The sequence below is a fragment of the Sciurus vulgaris genome (assembly GCF_902686455.1).
Source record: "Sciurus vulgaris genome assembly, chromosome: 5".
In the NCBI taxonomy this organism is placed as follows: Eukaryota; Metazoa; Chordata; class Mammalia; order Rodentia; family Sciuridae; genus Sciurus; species Sciurus vulgaris.
Window position 1 is genome coordinate 126,301,921 of NC_136465.1, and position 25,861 is coordinate 126,327,781.

The 25,861-nt window shown below is 39.9% G+C and overlaps 1 protein-coding gene across 5 annotated transcripts in view; it reads left to right on the forward strand.

Annotated features, from left to right (window-relative positions):
* SRGAP1 (SLIT-ROBO Rho GTPase activating protein 1) overlaps positions 1–25,861 on the forward strand; it is a 281,734-nt gene that overhangs the window by 199,896 nt on the left and 55,977 nt on the right. For all 5 annotated transcript variants that reach the window (XR_013763794.1, XR_013763795.1, XM_079139661.1 and 2 more), the window contains exons 7-10: positions 1,875–2,096; positions 4,197–4,298; positions 21,769–21,966; positions 22,452–22,536. Coding sequence is in view for 3 of the 5 variants with exons in the window: in XM_079139661.1 (XP_078995787.1) it covers positions 1,875–2,096; positions 4,197–4,298; positions 21,769–21,966; positions 22,452–22,536 (607 nt within the window). In the remaining 2 variants the exon portion in view is untranslated. The remainder of the gene's footprint in view (positions 1–1,874; positions 2,097–4,196; positions 4,299–21,768; positions 21,967–22,451; positions 22,537–25,861) is intronic.

The window sequence follows — 25,861 nt, forward strand, 5'->3', positions numbered from 1 at the left end:
CTTCCCCTGGGCCCCCTTCTACTCCTGTTTTAGTAGCAAACTAATGAACAGCCTATATTCAATTTTCTTGAGGATGGAGGTATTTTACTGTGTTCCAGTCTTAATATGCCTGGAGCCGAGCATGTTCCCTGGCTCCTGGCCAATTAATGAGTTGAATTGAATCAAATTGAATTGATTGAACTTCATTAGAACAGTATGGAGATGACCTGGTTTTGTCCATTTAAAACCACTTGTTTTCTCTTTAAGGGATTTATACTTCTTTTATATCCAAATTTAAAATTCTGCTGCTAGAAATTGATAACTAATTTCAAGTTATACACTCTTTTTAAAACATATTTGCTTAAAATGCAACATGAAAAATTAAGTATAAATACAAAATAAAAGTAATGAAGATTCAAGAATCTCAAAGTTCTTTTATTCTCAAGAATACTGAATAAAATTCTTTCTGCAATAAGAGGACTTCAAAAATTATTTTCTATTTAAGAATTATATTCTGGGAATAGGAGGGAAAGCATTTGTAGATTATTGTGACAGATCCAAACCTCTTCATCTACTTCTAAGAGGGTACAAATTATTCTTGCGTCTTCTATAAAGCATACACATTCCAAAAGATTCCAATTAGTATATTTGCAGCTTGGAAGAATTTGAATAAATTATTGTATCAATCATAGTATTTCATGAATGAAACTTGAATATCATGTTTCATTGTTTCCTTCAGTATTTGATGTTACATTTTGAGTTCTTAATAGCTTTATTGAGATATAATTCACATACCATACAGTTCATCTGTTAAATCTACAAGTAACTTTTGCTATATTCACAGTGTATGTATCCATCACCACAATTTTAGAACCTTTTCATTATCCCAATAAGAAATTTTGCACCTCTCAGTCATCACCCTCTCCCATACCATTCTTCAACACCCCCATCCCTAGACAACCAAGAATCTACTTTCTGTTCCCATAGATTTGCCTATTCTATACCATATAAATGGACTCATACAATGCATGGTCTTTTGCAGCGGTCTCCTTTCACATAGCATAATGTATTCAAAGTTGATCCATGTGGCATGTATCAGGACTTTTTTCCTTTTGTGGATGAATAATGTTTTACTGTATGACTGTACCACAATTTATTCATTCAGTGGTTGGTGGATATTTAGGCCATTTCAGCTTTTCAGCTATTATGAATAAAACTGTTACAAATGTTCATGTACAAGTTCTCTTGTGGAAATATATTTTCATTTCTCTTAGATATATACCTAGGAATAAATTTGCTGAGTCCTACGGTAATGGTAGCCTTTTGAGGAACTGTCAGACTGTTTTGCAGAGTGTCAGTACTATTTTACACTCCCATCAGCAGTGTACAAGGGTTGCAGCTCCTCCACATTCTTTCTAACACCTGCTGATATCTGTCTTTTTGATTATAGCTATCTTAAGGAGTGTTAAGTGGTATCTTGTGGTTTTGATTTGCATCTCCCTGACAATGACTTTGACCATTTTGTCATATGGTTGACCATTTCTATATATACTCCTTTGTAGAAATGTCTCTTCAAATCCATCGCCCCCATTTTAATTAGGGTGTTATTAGATATACGATTTGCCAACATATTTACCATTCCATGGGTTATCTTTCAATTTCCTGATGGTGTCTTTTAAAGCACAAAAATTGTCCCTTTTGAAGAAATCAAGCATTTCTTTTTTTTCTTTGGTTGCTTGTACTTTTGATGTCACATCCAAGCAAACAATGTCTAACTCAATGTCATGAGGTTTACCCCTGTTTTCTTCTAAGAGCCTATGCTTATAGGTCTCACATTTAGGTCTTTGATCAATGGTAGGTTAACTTTTATATATTGTGTTCTTTTTTTTTTTAAGTGCTGTGATCTTGGCTACCATGCAAGTCTGAACAGAGCACTAAGGACATATCTCTCTGCGGAATATAACCTTGAAACCTCCAGACACGAGGGCTTAGACATCATCGAGAATGCAGTTGACAATTTAGAGCCAAGGAGTGATAAGCAGAGATTCATGGAGATGTACCCTGCTGCGTTCTGTCCACCAATGAAGTTTGAGTTTCAGTCTCACATGGGTGATGAGGTCAGTAACTGATTATTTTTAAATTAATGAATTATCTCTTCATTTATACTGCTCCTCACCTGCTATAACCCTACAATTATAAAATTTCCAATTCATTTTCTCTCTTTTGCCTTTGCACAAGATCTCAGTATAATATTATGCTAAGACGAACCACTACCACCTTTTCAAACAAGGGTTGAACACTCAAATGCCAAGCAGTTAAAGATACACACTTATCTAGGTGTAAGTCCCAAATCATTCCAGAATAGTTGAGGAGTTCTTCCTCTACCTCAAAACATTCAAATTTAAATTAAAACCAAACATCTTACAGACCCAATAGTATCTCTCTGAAGACTCCTTATAATACTGATTTAAAGATCTCTATAAAGAAAACTAATTAAAAATGGCAGAATAAAGGAAAAGGGAGGAAAAAGTACAAAATATTTTTTAAGACTCAAGTTGACTCAATTTTAGCTTATTGGTAGTGATGGTCTGTTTTTAAAAATAGATGTAATTATAATGTTCATGAAAGATTTATTTCATGTCTTTATTCAAAACACTAAGTATTTAGATATATAAGATTTATGTATGTGTGCCTCCTGTATTTCTAACCTAATTTTACTTTTGTTAAATAGAGTAAATTACTTGACTGTAATTGGTAAGCATAGGTCAGTATCCTTAATCCAAAAATCTGAAATGCTTCAAAATCTGAACCTTTTGGGTGCCAGTGCTCAGAAAGATTCAGATTTTGGAGCATGTTAGAGTAGGATTTTGACATTAGGAATGCTCAACTGGTAAGAATTATGAAAATATCCCAAAATCTGAAGAACTGAAGTCTGAAACAATTCTAGTCCCACACCTTCAGATAAAGAATACTGAACCTGTAGTTCTTATCAGTAACACATGAATTTTAACAAGATGAGTGGTTTATCCCACCCAGCATTATCTTCTCAAATCAAATTGTTGTTTTTATTTTTTTCAGTTGTGCATATGTTAAACATAGAATGATAAAATATCATAGATAACTTTGACTATATGTCAATGGATTTAGTATTTTAATAAAGTGGGTGTGTTACTTTTTTTATGGCCAGTTCTTCCAGGGACCAGTAATCCCTATGATGTTTAGGATGCACCATCAAACTATGACAAAGATGATAAAAAGAAATTGTTCCTGGTACCATTGTAATAATATTCTAATTTTGATTTTTTTTCCATAACTGAAATCATGGCCAAAATATGTTCTACCAAAGAGTATAGCAAGTTGCCTCTTCAATTTAATGGTAAATAATGTGATTTGGCTGATATTAGCCAGTGAAGCTATAGTTGAAAGATGCTAAAATAGTCCTCCACATCTTCTGAGTCTTTACTATGGGCCAGGCCCCACTCTAAGTGTGTTTGAATACATTGTCTCATTCTCATACCAGCTCTGTAGTGCAGGAACTCCTATTATCTCCATTTGACAGATGAGGAAAATGAGGTTTTATAACTTACCACAGTCACTTAGCTAGTTGATGACAGAGCAGGGATCCAAGCACAACTGGCTATCTCCAAAGCCCACTATCCAGCAAGCTCCGCTGCCTTCATTACTTCACCTGTAAGTCCCCTGGATCATCCTTTGCCCTCTGCCCTCTGCCCAGTGGTCATTAGGATTCCACAAGCCAGGCTCCAGCATCAGAGCTCCATCTCAGGACAGCCTGTTCTCAGAGCAGGGCTTCCTACAGCTGCTGTCTTCCCAGTCATAGCCAAGCCAGGCAGCTGCTTTCCACACTTGCCACTTATGTCTACCTCTATTTAAAACTGAAGTTTTAGGTGGCTGTTAAAAGTAAAGATGTGCCAGGCGCAGGGTGCACACTGGTGATACCAGAGACTTGGGAGGGTGAGGCAAGAGGATGGCAAGTTCGAGGACAACCTCAGCAACTGAGTGAGACCCTGTCTCAAAATAAAAAATAAAGAGGACTACAGATGTGGATCCATTGTTAAGTGCCCCCTGGGTTTAATCCCTGAAACCAAAAAGAAAAAAGAAAGAGAAAAATGTAATTGGAATCTTGAGAGAATCGGCGTGACTCCTGTGCCTCTGGTTGGTGGTGCCCCTTGTAACTGCAGTTTCTGATTCTCCATCAGGTATGTCAGGTCAGCGCCCAGCAGCCAGTCCAGGCAGAGCTCATGCTCAGGTACCAACAACTGCAGTCCCGCCTGGCCACGCTCAAAATCGAGAACGAGGAGGTGAGCATTTGTTCTGCCCCCCAGTACTGGAGCTCAGGGTAAAGCAGAAGGCCCTGTCACGTGACGTAGGCACATCTGCTGCTCCAAGTGCAGTCTGCATCACGTCCTTGGAGCCACCAGGGTTCCTACGAAACTCTTTTATAAAGGTTAAAAGCAGAGATTCTATACCCTTCCATAGGTGAATCTCTTTAAAGAGATTCACTGCCCAGACATGTAAACATAACTTGTTTTCCTAAATTGTAATTCATACTGAAAATACCTCCACAGAAGATCTAATTCCATATATATGTCAAAAAATATGTAGTCATGTGTAGATGCAACTTTTGACTGACAAATTAATTTAGTCCTAACTTTCGAAATCAGTAGTTATTGTTTTATTTTTCTTTATGCTTTTCTGTAGTCTCCAAATGTTGGGTACGAACTATGGCACTACTTGTAAAATTAGTACAAAGATCATGTTTTTGAAATAGTACTTGAAGGGGAGAGAAAAGTATTTATTTGCTGACATTCATATATTTAAAAGGATAGAATATGCAAATGTGACTTATGAATATATATGGGGGAGGAGGATGCAGTTGTACAATCCAGATATTCAGATGCCTATTCCTGAAATTAACTTAATTGGATTCACATTTTGCTAAAATAAAAATATGAACCACAAATGTTTCTTATATTAGTCAAGGCTTTCAGTTATAATTTATAGGAATCAGTCAACATAACTCAAGTCAAATAGTTAACTTGTTGGTCAATGTTTGCAGTAGCCTCAGACATTATTTGATTTGTGTTACAGATATATTAATGTGGGGCTGGGGTTGTAGCTCAGTGGTAGAGCACTTGCCCAGCATGTGTAAGGTACTGGATTCAATTCTCAGCATCACATAGAAATAAATGAATAAAAATAAAGGTGTACAACATCTAAAAAATATATTTAAAGAAAAATATATTAATGTAAGAAGCCCCCCCCCCCATCTGCAGTGATTTGTTCATATGCATTGGTGAGGTTGGGGGCATACATCCGAAACTACATGGTCACTTACAGCTTGCCATCTCACCCCAGGCCACATCCTTATCTCTGAAAAAAAAGTTGCCTCTTCATGGGCTGGACTTAAATCATGCATACTTGATTCTCTTGTTTTGCCAGCCTAAATATTGTGCTACTCATACACCCCTTTGACAACACTAACAGAAATAACATATTTCTAGAGACACGCAATTCCCAAAAAGAAGGAATGTAGAACAGAAAAACAAACTCACATAGATCAAATTAATTGTCAAAATTCACTTTAGTACCCTGTTTTATTTTAATTCAGCTGGAATGCTTTGAGCTATGTGTATTTCTATTAAGAAAGAGTGATTGGTTTCTCTAGACCTTTATAATTTGATCAAAACCCATTATAGCTTTCAGGCTTCTGTTCTTACTAGAGGAACCAAACCAACCCTTACTTAAGGTGCAACCAATGTGATCTCTATGTAATAAAGTCCCACAAATGAGCCTTTCCAACAGGAAAGTATTGCCCCTTGAAGTAGTGTTTTAGAGCTTAGGGTTTGGGTTAGGCAACACAAAATACTTGCCTAATGCAGTTCACTGGATCCTGGAAGATCTAGTTTGTATGTTTAGTGGCTTCCAATGTTTTTCAAGCATATCCTCCTGCTGTTTTATTTGAAAAACATTCCTAAACTCTAGGAAAATAATGTGTTATACTCAAGGTCAACACTGGCAACCCACAGACCTGTTTTGTTTGGCTTCCAAAGTTTTGACTTATAAAAGAAAAAAAAGCACAGAAAATCTGGCAACTCTGGCCCTGTGTTGCCTCATGAACTAAAGAGCTAGGGTGTCTGAATTCACTTGTCTATAGTCATTCAACTCCCAATTTTCTTACATTACTATTCTATTTATTTTCTCTCTCTGGCTTTTGTAAGCCTTAGAGTTTGTAACCCTTGATGTACACCATGAGAAGCTTAATATGGAGAAGCACAATGGCCCTTAATAAACTGGTAGAGTCAGGCAGTGCTTTTTGAGTTAACTTTTAAAAATTATCTGGAGAGACAAATGAATTGGATTATCCTGACATTCCCTGCAAGCATGACCAGTGGTTTATGATTTATTGGATATAGAACAAAATTCACTGAAATGAAATGATATTTTCAAAGAAAGGAAAATTTAATTGGGTTTTTGGCAATCAATAGATTTCTCCAGATAGAGAAGGAGGAAAAGATGCTTCAGTATATCTCCAGGTATTCTGGGGGGATAGAGCAATTGTCAGCCTGGGTCTCCATGGGGATGAGCGAATGGTGAAGGCAAAGTCACATGACAGGAGGGTTTGAGAGCCAAGTTAAGGAGTTTTGTTACTGTGGTCCAGTTCATTTTGGTGCAAGAATATTTGTCAAGCACCTTTGGCATTCCATGTATTTTGCGAGGTGTGGGGTACACAGAGATACATAAGTCACAATGACTAGATTAAGAGAGCCACTGCAACAAGTAATTTGCTTGGGAACAACATAGCCATCATTGCTGATTCAGAGTCTCCGGGTAGCTCTTTTCTGTACCATAAATGAGGGATTTGCCTCTTGCTTCCTCTGATACAAGCAAGGGCAGAAAATTGACACATTGGTATCAAATCAAAATTGCAAGTAAAGAAGCACCTGTATAATTCTCTGCCTCTGTCCAAAATTTACTAGAAAGACTTTGATTAACTAAAAACAATTATAACTGCCCAGCAAAAAAATCAACATTGAGGAATAATTTCATCCAATATACAAAAACAGGGACACTGAAGTTAAACAGAACATGAAACTTTTCACCAAGACTGGACTGTAGGGGGTCTCTGCCAAGGGAGTTTCTATACTGAAAGCTCCCAGATCATTTTTGGCCTGTGGGTAAATTTTCTTTATTCTACTGTGCTTCCTTTTTTAAAGTTGTCTCTGTCATTTAAAAATGGGGGGTTTTGTATATAACTCATAAAAAATAAAATCAAATTACACTAGGTCTGCATTTCTCCAGGAGGATAACAGGTTGAAGCTAATCAAGAAATACTCCCCTCAGACAGAGGATGCACTTCCCCTTTGCCATGCTCTCCACCCAGCCCATTTGCCTCATTTATTACTTGGTCGACTCTTAAAGATATTCAAGTTTGCAAAACCTGCTTAAAAAACAAAGAGAACTATAAACATTTTTGAAATGAGCTCAAAATACTTCAAAGCAGTAAAAGCTTAAATGACCCAAAGGTTTTCAAAGGACTTAATTAAAGTTGAGAATGGAAATTCAGAATGGATTGACATTTATTGTCACTTTACAACTTTACCTTTTCCTGTTAATTTTTTTTTTTTTTTTTTTTTTTTTTTTTTTTTTTTTTTTTTTTTTTTTTTGCAGTGCTTGGGATCGAACCCAGGGCCTTGTGCTTGCAAGGCAAGCACTCTACCTACTGAGCTATCTCCCCAGCCCTAATTTTTTTTTTTTTTTTTAATGAGCTTTCAGTTTCATTATGTGGTAAATTTGCATCCATGGTAACTCAGTCAGTGAATATTGGTAGATAGAAGTGGAGCAGGTCTGCTGCCTCCCAGCTTCTGCCCAATTTTTGGTTTTCTTTTTATTTACTTAAGATAATAACCTTTTATTAAAACTGAAACACTAATAAACATTACCCCTAAAGTCAACACTTTAAAAGCAAACTAAATCTAAGCAATCATTGATACTGTTCTCACTATAAACATTTTCAAAACTCTTTCCAACCTGTTACACTGTCTCGTGTCTACTTTCTCAAAGTTTGCTTTTAAGTTTTGTCATAGGGATTTCTGCTGGGGTTCATTCCTGTTGCTGCTTTCTTTTAAAGCTAACCTCTGGAGCAATTACCCGGATATTACAGCTCCCTTTTCTTAGAATTCCTCCTTCCTTCCATCTTGCATACACAGCCAAAGAAAGAAGAAAACGAATTACATTAAGTAAAGCAACTCTGTCCTCCAGATTTCTTAGGACAATGTCGGTTTTAAGTACTTTGTCCCATTTTTGAACCATTTGCCCCAATATTTGGTCCAGAAAATAGAGTTTTCATCAGCATATCACTTCTTTGCTGTGAGTAAAATCTCACAGGTGAAACAACTGGATTCTTAAATTATACCAATAGATTTACCACCTTGGAAAAAGAAACTTGCGATTCCCCAATTTGCAACAGTGTTTAATGAACTGATATCCCCACATAAATTTTCATAGCACCACTTAAAATCTTTCACCGGCGGTGTGCTAAGTAATGTTTCACAGACTGTTCCAAATATATATTCCTATGAAATATTTTCAACAATAATGAGCAGGATTTTAGGCAAACACAGACAGTTTTCATGACATGGGTAATTAAGGGAAGTAAGAGATATTTCAGTTTTATACTCACTATCTAGAGTAGAAAAATCACATTTCCCATACTTACCAATGACTACAGTACAATCCCAGATCAGGTAAATCACAAACCCTCATGGGAAATTCTCAAAGTCTTTTAAAACAGTGTGAGATACAGAGCTTGTAAACTATTTAGTTGTAATTGTTGTTTTGGATCTTCTCTGAGGCCTTCAACTCCAGTTATACTTATTTAAGCATCTCTGACTTGCCTGCAACTTTCCACTAATGGGGGAACATGAGAACCTAACTGAAAGATAACTGCCATTCATCCCGTGAGTGATATCATTATCTTGGCCAAAATTGAAAACAGGATTGACTTTCACTGCAAACACATATTTATATTTTTGGTTTCAAATAAGCTTTAACTCACTGAAGGGAGGGCCATAACCCAGAAGAACCCCAAGGGGAATGAGGAAAATTTCTGGAAAGGGTATAAAAGTCATCTGGCACCCCAAAGAAAGTGGCAGAGCTCAGGATGACTCTCAGCAGAGAAACCACGCATTGCTGGTATGTTGGCATTCTTTGGCATCCATGAATTGGAAAGGAGGATAATTTTAACTTTCACCATTTTTTCAACAAACATTTTCTGAGTATCTGATGTGGTCCAAGCACTGTGCTGGTCACTGAAGCTAGATTAATAAGCTACCTCTGATTTCAGGTTGAATCCAGTGTAGGTGGAAAATTGACCTCTAAACTTGTGAGAAATGGATTTGGGATCATGCTCCTCAAATCACAGTCAGTATTGGGTGTACCCCTTGGGCCATTACATCAGAATCAGGGGGGACTGCAGGAAAACAGATTTTCAGAGACACAACAGAGGTTTTGTTCAGAGAGCCCCTGGGCAATGAAGCTGTTTTGTTCCTTAAGTTGTATCATTGCTGAGAAAATGAATTTTGTTCCAAAAATTAGGAGAGCTCAGTATTTGTAAACATCCATTTAAATGCAGGAACATAGATTAATAGTGTGAATTCCTCTGGAATAGTGATGTGACCCCCACCCCCAAATTTGTAGGGCAGCTTTTCCAGATCCAGTAACACCTTACACAACACAGGCATCTGCACCCGTGTCACAGGACTGAGGAGCAAAGGAAGGCCACAGCAAGATGCTCTCTCTCTGCTCTTGCCATTTTGCCATCTGTGGCTTGTACTAGCACTAAGTTTGTTTACCCTAAGCTAATTAACTATGGTATTAATCCAATCTCTGGGTGTTTGTGCATATGTGTATGGTCCCTTTCTGCTAATTTTTAATACATCTGAAATGATACAGTGCTGTAATTGAAATACATACAAGGTCAGTGATGGTGAGGAGGGAGTAATTAAGTGGAGAGTGTAAGGAAGAATAAGGGTCACCTTCGCAGAGACAGTATTTGTAAACATCCATTTACATGGATCTTAGAGGATGAATAGGCCTGCATCTCAGGGTTCAGGGCACAGTGCCATCAAGTAGTGTTGTGTGTGTCATGGCACCAATTGTGTTACCCCCAAATTCACATATGAAATTCTTAGCCCCCAGTGACTCAGAATGCAACCTTATTAAAAAAAAAAAAAAAAAAAAAAAAAAAAAAAAAAAGGGGTGGTGGCACACACCTATAATCCCAGGAGCTCAGGAGGCTGAGGCAGGAGGATCATGAGTTCAAAGCCAGTCTCAGCAAAAGTGAGGCCCTAGGCAACTCAGTGAGACCCTGTCTCTAAATAAAATACAGAAAAAGGGCTGGGGATGTGGATCAGTGGTTGAGTCCCCTTACATTCAATCCCCGGTACCCTGCCCCCCCAAAAAAGAAAAGGTCTTGACAGAGGTCACCAAATTAGAGTGAGGTCATTAGGGTAAGTATTTAACCCAGTATGACTGGTATATAAAAAGGAGACAGTTTGGACACAGACACAGATAAAAAGAAGATGATGTGAAGAGATACATGGATAGGGAGAAGGTGGTCATCTACAAGCCAAGGAAAGAGGCCTGAGACTCATCCCTCCCTCTCAGAATCCGAAGGAACCAACCCAGAGGCACACCTTGATTTTGAACATTTAGCCTCCAGAACTGTGAGACAAAAGATTTCTGTCATTCAAGTCCATGGTTTGTCCTACCAAACTAATACAATGTGTTTGGGGAATGAGACCCCAAAGTGATTTTCTTGTTCTCTCCAAAAGTTGTAATGTCCTGGGTGAGGGGAGAGCCAGTCTACAAAAGCCCAGAGGAAGTCGCCTCTTCTCCATCGTTCCTTTCCATGCCCAGTTAGAGTGCAGGCTACCTGGGCAGCTTCTTGGTGCAGTAGACACACGCCTTGGGTTTTCATGAATTCCTTGTCAAGTCTTTGACCTCTCCCTCAACCAAAGCCAACTGAATTTTCCTTCTGCTGATGTGGAGTCACCACAAACCGCATGTTAGCTGTTTCTAATTTGCTTCATTGGTCCCCACCCCACCCAGTAAGATGGTGTCAGGCACTGGTATTATTCTTCGAGAGCATCCCATGGAATGATATGTAGTCTAGTCCATAGTATTTGGTGACGTAGTATTTGAATTCCTTTTCCATGCCCATCTGTCTCATCAACTAAGTGAACATACTTTATTTGGGAGGTACTAGAGATTGAACCCAGAGTTGCTCTATCACTGAGCTGCATCCCCAACCCTTGTTTTGTTGAATTTTTAAATTTTGATACAGGGTATCACTAGGTTGCTCAGTCTGGTCTTGAACTTTCCATCCTCCTGCAACCAGCCTCTCAGTAACTGAGATTACAGATATCTGCCACCCCACCTGCCCAGTGAATATATCTTAACTGCCAAATTCCAAAAGTTTATAGATTATTTTAACCAAACTACAAATGCAGATTTTAGGCCATGATGGCTTTTTGTTTTGTTTTGTTTGTGTGATTTTTCTTTTTTCTTTTTTCTTTTTTTTTTTCTATTTTTCATTTTGGGTGCTTTCTCTTTTGTCTTAATTAGCACCATTTTTAATTAGAAACCTAATTAACCTTAACACACCTTACATAATTTTGTTTTTACACACCACCAAAATCTTAAGAATATTATGTACTTTTCAACTTCCTGTATCCTTTGAAGTTTTGCTCTGCCTTATGAAGTTATTTCTGGTTGGTTTGTTTGCTTGTTTGTTTATTTTTCATTTAAGCCATTTCCAAAAAAAGATAATCCCTCCACTTCTGCTGCTTCAGTGCTTTTCAAATGTGTCCTGGCATCTTCAATCCCACTGGTACTTATGATCATCTCTTAACCAAGGTCTCCTGACTCCCTTTTCCGCCCTCTGTCTCTTTCCCTTTTATTGTTCCTGAGATCAGGGATTCTCTCACTCCCATTCCTCGTAGATATCAGTGGCTCCTAGTGATTTCCAGTGGAGAGTGATGTATTAGGGCTTTATTGTAGCAATTTACCTCCTCTATATATTCTCCTATTACTCATATAAAACTACTCATTGTAACCCAAAGGAGCTGCCAGGGTTTCTCTCTTCCCACCCTTTCTTCTACCGGGAGCACCCTTTTTTCCACTGAATTTCTACTTGTCCTTCAACACCTGGCTCAGAACTCAAATCTTCAGTTGTGTCTTCTGTGACCTCCTCAGATAGCAGAGTCTATTGTCTCACCAGTGCTTTCTTACACATTTGTAAGTATCAAGAGTTAGTTGAATAGGGCTGGGGAGATAGCTCAGCTGGTAGAGTGCTTGCCTTGCAAGCACAAGGCCCTGAGTTTGAACCCCAGTACCACAAAAAAAAAAAAAAAAGAGTTAGTTGAATAAAGCAGTAATCATGCTTAGTTAAGGATACTTCTCCCTGTACATAGGCGTTAGTAAAAGACTTTCATTTTTCTAATGTGAATATAAAACTTACAGAGCTGTAAAGTAATCAAATAGATACCTTCAATTATTAATTATTAATTATAAGTATTTGAAATCACATATAAAATTGTTTTAATTTAGAAATATGATTTGTCATTCTCACAATTTTATGGAGACTTTTCATATTTTCTGATACTGTATTTGTCATTACTAGAGCCACATTTTGAGTGATCAGGAATACTCTTACCAGAGTATACCTTCTTCACATCTGTTTGTTTGAGATATTATACATTAAAAACTCATGCATGATACATCATTAGAAATTTTCCCATAAGCCCCAAGAACCCATTTGATTATTGATATTTAATCGTGACCTCCTTAAAGTAATTATTTATAGCATTATTTTTAAACTGATTTCGAGTATGCTTTTACCCAACAATATCTGTCTTTTGCATTGTGCTTACTCCCAGAAATAATTAACTTATTAGATTTCTTTTTCCCCTTTTTAGTAATCCTATCGTAATTACCTTTTTAAATGTCCAAACTAGTACTTATTGCTATTGTTTCTTCACCAAATAATATGAGGCTATCTTAAAAAAAAAAAGTAATCAAAAAAGATTTCCACTTCCGTAAGGGCAGACTTACAGTCTGTAAGTCTGGGTCACTCATCTAGTTCTTCCTTTTACATTTTATTATCCAGAACAAAGTACCAAACCTGAAACCCATAACACAGGGAACTATATCTTCCCAAAGGAAGTTCATCCAATATTTCAAATAGTAATAAAATCCAGTGATTCTGAACCACTAGTGTCCCCAGTGTTTTAGGAAAATAAATATTCTCTTTGGAGACTGATAAGCTCACATCAGACCTCAAATAACTGTACAAAAATGTCCAATAAAAATAATAAAGCACAAGAGGAAACAATATTATGAGTTATATCCAGAAGAATAACAGAGAATTAAGATCCACAGAAACTTCAAATATTGGAATTATTAGACACAAACTAAAAAGGGCTACTTATGAAGTATTCAAGGAGGTTTAAAAAAAAAACTGAGCTTAGATTTCAACAGGGAACATAGCAGTAAAATAAAAGATTTGAAAATGAACTACATAGGAATTAGAGAACTGGAAAGTACAATAAGCAAAGAAACCAGTGAATGTTTTTAACTTCAGATTAGATACAGCTAAGGAGTGAATTGTCAAAGTAGAAGAAAAATCAAAAGAAAATAATCAAAATGAAGCATGTAAAAATCAAAGGATATAAATATGGGAAACAAAGATAAGAAATTTAGAGAACACAGTGAAGTCTAGTATAATTGAACTCCCCACTCCCCAAAAATGTAGTATATAATTGAAAATATAAAGGCTGCAAACTTACCAGAGTTTATGAAAAATATCACTCAGATTCAAGAAATCCAAAAATTTCCAGGCAGCATATATGGTTTTTATTTTTATTTTATTTTAATTTTTGTGATATAGGATACTAGGCAAAATATATTTTTTAAACCCTTACCTAAATGTACCATGTTGAAACTGTCTGTAGAAGTCCAAAGATGAACTGAAAACTTAAAAGCTGCTAGAGGAAAAAAAAGGTTTCATTCAAAGTAATGACAGACTGATAGTAAAAGATGGAGACGGTTGGCAAGTCACCGGAGAAGTCCGCTTTATTACAAGATGAGGCTTACATATATACTCTTGGGGCTTCCGGGTTAAGGGAGAAAGTGACGTGTGGGTTTCTGATTGGTCCGGCTTGCCGCCGGTGGGAAAATAGGTGGCGGGAAGCCGAGACTTATGGGAAGAAGAAGCCGCTCAGGGGCCATCTTTGGTGTGGATCGGACTGCATATGGAACCTTACATTCCCCCCTCTTTGGTTTATGGGAATTCGGGACGTTGATTTTCAATCTGGCTGCTTCCTGCTGATCAGGGGCGTCGTCAAGGGGCCCAGGGCAGGGGGGTTGGTTGTGAGGGGAGAACAAAGCGTTGGCTATTATATTGCATAATAAGCCATGTCAGATCAGAGTACTTCGTCATCCGTAAAGTCCATAAAACTCCCTTGGAGCCGTAAGTCCTCAATTTGGTCTAGGAATTCATTGTAGTCATTAGTCGGGTAGAGGAGCCATGCATCAGTGTCCAAGGTCCGTAGAAAGGATATTAGCCTTGGAAGAAGTTTGGGGAAGTCCATCATGGCAGGACATCACCAGGCATTGTTCCCAGTAGGTAGCAGTTGATAGTTCCTGAGGAGAAGCTGGTTAAAGGCTTGGTTAGAAATTTTTTGTACTTGGTCTCTAATGAACCTTATGAGACAGGGGAGGAAGAAAATGATGCAAAGAACTCCAATAAGTGGACCTAATTCCAGTTTGTTGACAGGTGGACCAAATCCAGCTAGGGTCAGGGAAAAGAAGGGGAAAAAAGCAGAAAGGTAGGAAGTTATCATTCCTCCTGAATGGGTGAGAGGCGCGAGAGACGGAGTTTCAAAGGATTAGAGGGATCCACGGAACTGGTGTAGATGTTTGGCTTGCCCGTATTTATAGGGTCAGGATCCAGAGGAGTAGGGGGTGAGTCTCCTTGGTCAGCCGGGCAGGGTTTTAACCTGGAAATATGGATCCAAGGAGTGGTCTCGTTATTAGGTAGGATGAGTTTAGCTGTGGTGGGGGTACTAAGGATTACTGGGTATGGTCCCAGCCATTTAGGAGATAAGGGTTCAGGTGTGGTTGGTGGAGTATAATAGGCAAGATCCCCTGGGTTCAAGGAGGGAGGAGGGGAGGTTGCAAGAGGACGGGGAAGTAACCAGTCTTGATGTTTCCAAAGTTCAGCTCTAAGGTGAGAAAGGAGAGGAAGGCTGAGGGTATTTGGGATGTTTAGGGAGGTAGGAACGATTCCGGGGGGTACAGGAGATCTTCCATACATCACCTCAAAAGGGGACAAATTGGTAGGTTTCTTTGGAAGTAAGCGTAGTTTAAAGAGTGCCAGAGGGAGGAGGCGAATCCAGGCTAAGTGGAGTTCTAGGGAAAGTTTGGTGAGAGTCTCCTTTATGGACTGATTTGCTCTCTCAACCTTACCTGAGGCCTGAGGACGATATGGGCAGTGTAGATACCAGGGTAAGGCTAGAGATTGAGAGAGAGATTGGATTACTTGAGCTGTGAATTCCGGTCCGTTGTCCGATTGAAGGGAGGTAGGCATCCCAAAGCGTGGAATGATGGAGGTAAGGAGGTGATTGGCGACAGTGGAGGCCCTTTTGTTGGTAGTAGGAAATGCCTCAATCCAGCCACTAAAGGTATCTAGGAAAACTAGGAGGTACCCGTGTCGGCAAACAGGAGGCATGTGTGTGAAATCTGGGGTAGGGTGAACAGGAAGAAGAGTGGCTGGGTTGAGAGGAGAACAGGATTGAAAGGATATAGAAAGGTTTTCTAAAAAGGAAGTAATTAGGGCTAAAACTCGTGAAGGGGGTAAAGTATGCAGGGACTTGTAAGCTAGGAGATCCTTTAGATGGTGTGGAGAGCATATAGTTAAGGGGGCTCCAAAAGTAAGTTTAAAAGTTTCCTGCTGTAGTTTTTGGGCAGCTGCAAGGACCCTGAGACAAGGGGCCCATCCCCTTACTGTGGGGTCAAGTTGTTTTGATAAATAGGCTACTGGGGCAAATGTGGGGCCCTGCATTTGTCCCAGTACCCCTAGGGCCTGTCCCTGATTTTCATGAACATAGAGAAGAAAGGACCTTGTTAAATCTGGTAAGTGTAATGCAGGGGCGGATAGGAGTTTGAGACGTAGGTTATTAAAAGGCGTTTTAGGAGAGGAGGGGAGTGGTTCATTTGGGTCTCCTTTAGAGAGATCGTAAAGGGGTTTGGCTAAAAGAGAAAAGTTAGGGATCCAAGCACGGAAATACCCTGCTAAGCCCAAAAAAGAGAGAATTTCAGCCTTGGTTTTAGGTACGGGCCAGGACGAAAGGGCTTGTTTCCTGTCAGTAATGGATTTATGTTGTGGTGTGAGTAAGAACCCTAGGTAAGTGACTTGGGAGGCTGAGATTTGAGCTTTAGAAGGTGTCACTTTGTATCCATGTTGGGCCAAAAAGTTAAGCAAGGTAGCCGTGTCCCGATGAGAGATATCCCAAGAAGGGCTACAGAGAAGGAGATCATCAACATACTGCAAAAGTGTGGAAAGAGGACAAGTGGGGTAGAAATTTTTGAGGTCATGGGAGAGGGTCTGCCCAAATAGATGTGGGCTGTCCCTAAAACCCTGAGGAAGAACCGTCCAAGTGAGCTGTTCGGAGTGTCGTGTGTGGGGGTCAGTCCATGTGAAAGCAAAAAGGTCCTGTGAGGAAGGGTCTAGAGGTACGGAAAAGAAGGCATCCTTCAAGTCCAGAACTGAGAAGTGAGTGGAAGAAGCTGGGATGAGAGAGAGTAGAGTGTAGGGATTGGGAACAAGAGGGTGGATGGGTATGACAGCGGCATTTATGGAGCGGAGGTCCTGTACCAAACGGTAGGAACCATTGGGTTTTTTTATACCCAGAATGGGGGTGTTATAGGGGGACTGAGTGGGACGTAGATATCCTTTGCGAAGAAGGTCAGAAATAATGGGAGAAAGTCCGAGAAGGGTAGAGGTGGTTAAGGGATACTGAGGCTGATGAATAAATTTGGTGGGGTCCCGTAATTGGATGGAGACTGGGGGGCACTGAGCTATGGAGGGATTGTCCGTGTCCCAAACTGAGGGGTTAACAGGGTGGGAGATACGTGGATGTGAGGAGGTAGGATCCTGCAATAGGGCCATAAAAAAGGAAGTAGAGGCATCGAAAAGTGGGAAGGAAATAGACGCCTTGAATTGGGAAAGAATGTCCCGTCCCAACAAGGGAATTGGGCATTGAGGCATGACTAAAAAGGAGTGGATAAAATGTGAAGAGGAATTCTTAAGGAGACACAGAAGTGGGGGAGTTCTGAGTGGATATATGCGTTTCCCTCCTACCCCGACAATAGGAGTGGAACTAGGAGTGGTGGCACCATGGAACTCTGTCAAAAGTGAGAAGGTTGCTCCTGTATCTAATAAAAAGGTGACAGACCAGCCATCCACTACAAGGGTTACCCTAGGCTCGCGAGTGGTGATATTGAGGGTCGGGTGTGGCCCAGGGCTCCGTCAGTCCTCTTCAGCCAATCCCACTATCGGAGGACAAGAGGGGGGCATTCTAGCGATTGGCCCTTCACCCCTTCGGGAGAAGGGGCAATCGGAGCCCCAATGTCCTGTTTGTTTACATTTGGGACAGGGTTTATTGGGGGGCCGCGGCTGAGGACAGGAGCGTGACCAATGACCCTCTTTTCCACATTTAAAGCAAGCTCCAGGAGGGGCCCTTGTAGGGATCGGGAATTTCTGTGAATGGGGAACAGGATGAGGAGTCCCCCTGATCATTTGAGCAACCATTAGTAAATCAGTTTGCCTGGCCTTATGCCTTAGGCGTTCTTTTTCGTCATCTCGTCCATGGAAAACCTTAAAGGCCAGCGACAGAATCTCACTTTGAGGAGTTGCCGGTCCATGTTCCAATTTTTTTAATTTGGCCTTAATGTTGGGGTAGGACTGAGCTAGGAAACTGGTCATAAGGATATGACGGCCCTCATCTGTGTCCGGGTCCAGTGTGGTATATTGCCTGAGGGCCTGAGTAAGCCTCTCTAGAAACTCAGTGGGGGTTTCATCCTTTTTTTGGATAATTTCCTGGACCTTCTGAAAATTAACTACTTTGCGGGCTGCCTTCTTTAGGCCCACAACAAGACACGAGGCAAACCGATCTCGGGCTTGCATGCCTTGATTTGTATTGTAGTCCCATTGTGGATCGATTTCTGGGACCGCTTCAGGCCCTAGAGGGAAAGTAGGGTCTGTGCGATGTGTTTCATTCGCATGAGTTTGAGCTGCATCCCAAACTCGTCGCCGTTCCTCGGTCAGGAGGGTGTTGGCGAGGAGCATATATCTTTAAAAGTTAAGCTGTAGGCTTGTAAAATCCATTGGAATTCCTTTATGTAAGTGGTAGGATCGGAGGAATAGGAGCCCAATTTGCGCTCCATCTGAGATAAATCAGCCAGGGAGAAGGGGACGTGGACACGGACAATACCTTCAGCTCCAGCTACCTCCCTTAATGGGGCCATAAAAGTGGGAGGGGCCGGAGGGGGTCCATGGGAGCGCGTGAGCGGCGGGCTGAAGGAAATAGGTGGAGCGGTGGGTGTAGGAGCTATGGGCGCGGGAGCCAAGGGGGGGGGGGGGGGGGGGGAGGACGGTGGCTCCGGGAGTATAGGGTTGAGAGGAGGGGCCCTATAAGGGGGAGGCTCATCAGCCGGGTCAAAAGAATCAAGAGAGGAGGATGGGGGAGGGGAGGACGACATAAGGGATCTCCTTCCACTTGTTCAGGCGCTGGCAATAGTTGAAAAGGTCCCTTAAAAGATTTGGATCTAAAGAGCCTTCAGGGGGCCATTTGTTCTGGTTATCTAGAGGGTAATGGGGCCAATCCTGAGTGCAGAATTTTGTCAATAATTTGGGTTTGATGTCAGGCTTAAGGGAAAGAGGTCCTAAATTTTTGAGGAGACACTGGAGGGGCGTGTCTGCCACCGGGGAAGATGGGGAGGTCCCCATGGTTAGAGGGAAGAAGGGTGTAGGGAGCGGAAGACCTCGGGCGAGGAGGGAGCAGTCTGCGAGGTAAAGGGCGTCCCCAATGCCTCGAGAGAGACCCGGAGGGGGATCAATCTACAAGGTAAAGGGCGTCCCCAATGCCTTGAGAAGGATCCGGAGGTTCCGGAGACGGAACGGAAGGGAAAGCACGATGGAGATCGTCACCTCGATCGCTATTCCCAAAGGGGTAAGGAACCCGGATGGCCACGAGGTTACCAGTACTGGATTTAGGCAGTTGGAGAGGAAAGGTGACTGGGGTTCCCCGGGGGTAGATTAAGCTCCTCACTCCTCATAAAGTGTCTTCTATTGGCCTCTTTTGTGTTCTGATGGAAGGGCACAGGGGTCCACTGTGACCATGAAGGTCGTGGTGGGAGGTTGTCCCCCCTTAACTCAGCGTCGGGAGGCTACCGGACAGTCACGGCTAGTACTCCCGCGTATAGCTGAGGTAAGGTGTGCTCCTCCAAGGGGAAACTTACGAATTTTCGAAGCCGGTGTCGAGTGTCGAGAGCCAGCGCCGGAGCAAGAGGACGAGGGTGGCCTGCCAACAGAGGAACGGAGTGCCGTTGAAGGCTAACTCCGTCCCGGGTTTCGGCACCAATAAAAGATGGAGACGGTTGGCAAGTCACCGGAGAAGTCCGCTTTATTACAAGATGAGGCTTACATATATACTCTTGGGGCTTCCGGGTTAAGGGAGAAAGTGACGTGTGGGTTTCTGATTGGTCCGGCTTGCCGCCGGCGGGAAAATAGGTGGCGGGAAGCCGAGACTTATGGGAAGAAGAAGCCGCTCAGGGGCCATCTTTGGTGTGGATCGGACTGCATATCTAACCTTACAGATAGTAAACATGTCACTCAAAGAACATGGAAGCCACACAAAAGTGCAGCCGTACCTTCCACATACAGAAAGAAAATAACTGCCAAGTAGAAAAATATCTTTCATAAATGAAGGTGAAATAAAGGATGTTTCAAGCAAAAACTAGACTCATACTAAAAGAATTTTTAAAGGATTTTCAAAATATAAGAAATGGAGATCAAAGAATGTAATAAATACATGAATAAAGAGCTAAGTGAATACTGATTGTATATAATGATAACTAGTAATGTCTTATTTAACTATATAAAAATATTTACCCATATATCCTATGCAATCCATTACAAGAAATAGCATATAAATCAAGAGGAGGAAATGGTGTTAAGATGTTCTAAATGCTTTGCATTGTGGAAGGAAGATAAAACTATCAATTTACATTAAACTTTGATAAGCAAAGGCAGGCTATGACCTTTGATAAATATGATAAGTTTTAAAACTCCTGGAAGATAAATAAATAAAAAGGTTCCTAGACGATAACAGAACAGTATCTTCCTGACCATAAGATAGGAAAATATTTTTTAAATGGGACACAGAAAGCACCAATCATAAAGGAAAGAATCAATAAATTGATTACATTAAAATCGGAGCCTGTTTGTCTGGATGATAACAAAATTGTGACAAGCCATGGCATGGAGTGGGAAAAGACATTTATAACATGCATAATTAACAAAAGACTTATATCCATACCTATAAATCAGTAAGAAAAAGACTCATCACAGGAGAAAACAGCAAGAGATTAGAACAAACCATTCCCAAGGAAGGAGATCCAAACTATGATACTTAAACCAAACTATGATACTTTGTTCCACTCACATACATCAGGGAAAAAAGCATGTTGAAACCCCAGGGAGATACCACTGCTCATTGGTTAAAATTGAAAAAAACCAACACTACTAACTGTTGATGAGGATGTGCAGTAATAGGAATTCTCTGACCTGCTGGTGAAAATATAAATTTCAACAGTCATTTTAGAAAACGTTCTGGCAATACTCCTGAGCAGAAATTCTATCCATGTATCTGAGACCCAACAAAATTGTACTCAAGGCAGCATTACTCATAATCGCCAAAAACTAAAAATAAGTTCTCTATCAATAGCTAAGGGATAGAGCACTTGCCTAGCATGCCTGAGGCCCAGTACCACAAAAAATAAATTAAGGAAGGTGTTATAATGTGGTCTTATATCAATATCATCTATAAAGTACCATACTCATAAGAAATGAATGAATCTCACTAACATTGAACAGTAGAAGCAAGACAAAGAATACATGCTGTAGGGTTCTACTTATGTAAAGTACAAAAATGGACAAACTAATATTTTGTTAGAAATCAGGGTAGTGGGAACCTTGGAGGAAGAAGGATGGGTGTGTGAAAGTCGGGCAACAGGTTTCTTGTCTGAGTGTTATGTTCACATCGGTTGTTCACTCTGATCAGGCTGTACACATATGGCCTCTATTTTTCAATATGTAGTTTTACTTCAGTTAAAAAGGTTATTTAAAGCAAAGGAGTAATTGGTAGATCCTGTGATCTCTGAGATTTATAAGTATTTAAATATTAAGTGATATCTTCCTTCAAAGAAATCCTCCCCTCACTTTGGTGATATGAGATATGGATGCCCTGGATAATATGGGATATCGATGCCCTGGGTGATATGGGATATGGATGACCTGTAGGCTCTGAACCCCTCAGCAGCAAGCTTCCTGTCCTCATCTGTGCTTGACACAATGGACTCGCATTGAGTAGATGTGGGATTTGTGAAACAATGTACTAAACCTGAGAAATGTATTTCTGTTCTCAGGTCAAGAAAACTACTGAAGCCACCTTGCAGACAATACAAGATATGGTCACCATTGAGGACTACGATGTATCTGAATGTTTCCAGCACAGCCGCTCCACAGAGTCTGTGAAGTCCACTGTCTCTGAAACCTACCTGAGCAAGCCCAGCATCGCCAAGAGAAGAGCCAACCAGCAGGAAACCGAGCAATTTTACTTCATGGTACTACGCCTGTTGCTCCTACAGCCACTCTTGACAGAACCCAGATCCAGAGTTCCCTAGTGCTGCTTCCATAACTGCACCTGAATCATCTGGGATCTTAATTAAGATATGGACTCCTGTCTATGCTCAGAGTTCCTGATTCATTTAGTCTGGGTACAGTTTAGGAGTTCACTTAGACATTAGGACTACTCGAAAAACAGGACCTTTAATCTTTAACTGTATACATATCACCATGAGAACTTTTTTTTTTAAATGCAGTTTTGATTTCTATGGGTCTGGGGAGGAAGCTGTCTGAGAGTCTGTACCTGGAATAGGCTTCCAAGTGATGACCAATACTGCCAGACTACAAACCACACTTTGAGGAGCACAATTCTAGAATCTAGAAGATAAAAGTGACTGGGCTTTAGATCTCTTATGAAAAGTTCCTTGACATTGAATAGTTTGAAAAATTAAAAATAATTTTTACTTTTAATTGCCTTTTGCAGAAACTCAGAGAATATTTGGAAGGCAGTAATCTCATCACAAAACTTCAAGCCAAACATGACTTGCTGCAGAGGACTCTTGGAGAAGGTCTGTTATTTGGAATAAGTGGAAAGACGATGTGGATTATGTATTGTGCATGAGCATATTCTGTAAAGAATGAATCCTATATGTGATTTAAGAAATAACCCTATGTGTTTAGAATTGTTTTTTTCTGTGTCTGTGATGATCAAGTTCTCCCCTCATTTTTTTTTTTTTTTTTTTTTTTAATTTTTAAGCTTGGTGGTGAGTTCAAAGAAGAATATCAATCTAGGGAGAGCTGACAAACTAACACACAGGTCCTGTGGGATCTTCAGAGCATGGTGCTAGTGATGGGGGTAGGAGCTGGTGGGAGAGCCATACCTGCTGCCACCTGCTGACCCCAGTCACTTATCCTTCCTTTCTTGGGCTTCTCCAGTCCCACCCCTGTTTGTTTTAATGGGCTGGTCTTTGTTGTTCTGTCTATTGACTATTTGGACTCTAGAAACCAGCTAAACCAGTTTGGGTGATTTTTTTTTTTTTTTTTTTTTTTTTTCCTCTTTCATTAGGCATTGTTGGTAGTTGAGAAATAATCTAGTAGTATAAGTAAATTGCTGTGTCTAATAATAAAAACAAATACAAGGGTTAATGTTTATATAAGACTTTCTCTGGGAAGGACATTGTTTTGAACTATATTCTTAACTGAGCGCTATTAGTTTCTTCATTTTTACAAATGAACAAAATGGACTAAATACAAAGGGGACTGTGTAAATGCTTTTCTTTCTCTTTTTGTCTTCATGAAATTTAAAAGGAAAAAAGTTAATACAAAGGCCCTGTCTTAAGTACCTCCGAGTATGTAACTTTAATTATCTTTTATTTACACTAGATCCTGCTAGACATTATAAAAAGTAAAAGAAAATTTAGAAGAGGGTGAGAAATGAGAGAAATGAGTGGAATGATCCAGTCAAAAAGAGATTGCCACACATATAGACCTGTACCTGGCCGCCTACCATTCTGGAATCTTTCTAGCTCAGAAAGCAATGTTCCCATCCTGTCTCATGCTTTCCTCTAAAGAACCTGTCATCATCAGGGAATGACCACATGGAGAAAGGTTATCATGACCTACGCCCCATGTATTACACAATTAAGATATGCTATTCCAAAACAAAAGGCCAATTTTACCTAAGAGACAAAACATTTAAACTACTAAAAGGTGTCTAAAAAATAAAATAACTAAATGCATTAAATTCTGAATCATTAAACGAAGGTTATGAAGGACATCTTAAGCACAAATGGGAAAATAAATATAAATTGTATTAAATGACATTATTGAATTAATGTTAATTTTCTTAAGTATGATAAAGGTACTATGATTATAAAGAAGAATGGTCTTATTGTTAAAAACACTCACTGTAGTATCATTACTTTTAAATGGTTCAGAAAAACATAGAAGATAAAACCAATTTGGTAAGTGTTAACAATTGGAAAATCTAAACAAAGGACATAGGATATTCCTTCTCTTCTATAGGTTTGAATTTTAAAAAAAAAAAAAAAGCTTTTTTTATCTCATTAGTTTTCTCACTGAACAATTGTGTCACAAATTTTTTTTCTTTTTCTCTCATAGTGTCATATAAACTCCACCCCCCACTTCTCATTTATCACAAATGCCTGATATTTTAAGAACATCTTCAGGGTCAATTACCAGCCCCGAAGCATAAATTATCAAGTATAGATGAATCCTTAAAGACACAAAGTTCTTCCCTACAAGTCTGAAGTCCTCCCATCTTTAGAAATTGTGAGTTTGAGAGAATTAAGTATGAATTGATTCTTGGCACTGTAGTCAGACACGTGTTAATGTGGCTTGGAACCACATTCTGAAACTTTTATGGTATTCATTCAACATAATTTCTCCTATGTCTCCTAGAGAGAAAGCCCCAATAGTTAACACTATTTTACATGTCATTCTTGGATAGAGCACTTTGGCCAATGTGCTGAGTCCATATGCCAGATTCTGTCTCTAGCTGCTGTACTATATAAAGCCACATTATATCCTGTGAACCCTAAGCCAGGATTTCCTTATCTTGGAATTTCTTTCAATGGGTTCCAGTGACCCACTGTGACACAACTATGTTCAGGTGTCTGAGATCTTCACCACACTCAGTTTCTTCTACAGAAGGAACTGGATGACTTTCATATGGTGGCCACAGACACACTGGGCTCTGCCCACTGGTTGCAGACTTCTGTATTCCCCAGCCCTGTCCCTCAAGCAGGCTTGGCAACACACCAGTTGCTGGTCAGTGGCCAGGTTTGTCACCCAGAAAAAAGCTGAGCAAGGGAGACGTGCTCCACCTTTTAGTTATGACCATTTTGAGTCTGCTGGCTTTCCATGCAAGTCCTATTCATGTTAATAGGCTTATACTAAAGAAGACCAGGAGAGTTAATGGCACCTGTCCCACAGTGAAGTAATCCAATGGTGAGCCCTTAGGAAGGGATCCAAGTGCTGATTTGGTTAAATAAGGTTAGTAGGACAGGATTAAGTGGCGTGTTTGAGGACAGTCTTGACTTTTTAGATAGAAATCACCTCTGTGAATTATACTAGACTCACTGCTGCAAAAACTGCCTTCATAGTAAAACAAATAGAGCCTAACCCCAGGATTTAGCAGTTGATCATGCACAGCTGAGATTCTAACTACAGACATGTGTTTGGCCTGCTGTACTGCTCGCTTTTGGCAGGCTACCAGTGGCCCAGTAAGTTCTGTGCTTTACAACATTCTGAAATAACTACATGGGGCTCTTAAAGTGCCACTGTCAAAATTCAGAATTCTAAATCTTTGTAAAGTATTGATATAGAAAGAAACACATAATAAGCTCTTAAAGCCACATTCGTCACCTTCTTCATCCTTCAGTAACACCACTGTATCTTTTTGTGATATCATTTGTTTTTAAATCAGTTTGATTGATGATAGTAAATGAAATATACATCTGTAAAACTGAGGCACTTTTTCAGGAACAAGCCTTAATGTTCACATTGTCTTCTTTGTGTACATTTGGAGCTAAGAGGGTGTAAATATCTGTAAAAATCTTTTGCTAAACACAGAAGATCTGACAGTGAAAGCTGAGTTCTATGTTACATTGTTTTCTGCCCCAGGCCTAAGGAATTAAATGGAGTATCTTCACGTAATCCATTATCTATCTTTGAGTAGAAGCACAAATATACTTTCAAAAGAAAAGCTGATTGTGAATAATTATGTCTTCTTAGAAAAGCACTGCAGTAGTTGGTATTCTTAAGGAAGAAAAAGACTGGGAAGTGACGCCAGGAATCCTCATCAGTCATTCATTAGGACACATCCATGGTGTTCAGTCCAGTTTGAGCTGTGCATATTTTAAATATTTTTCT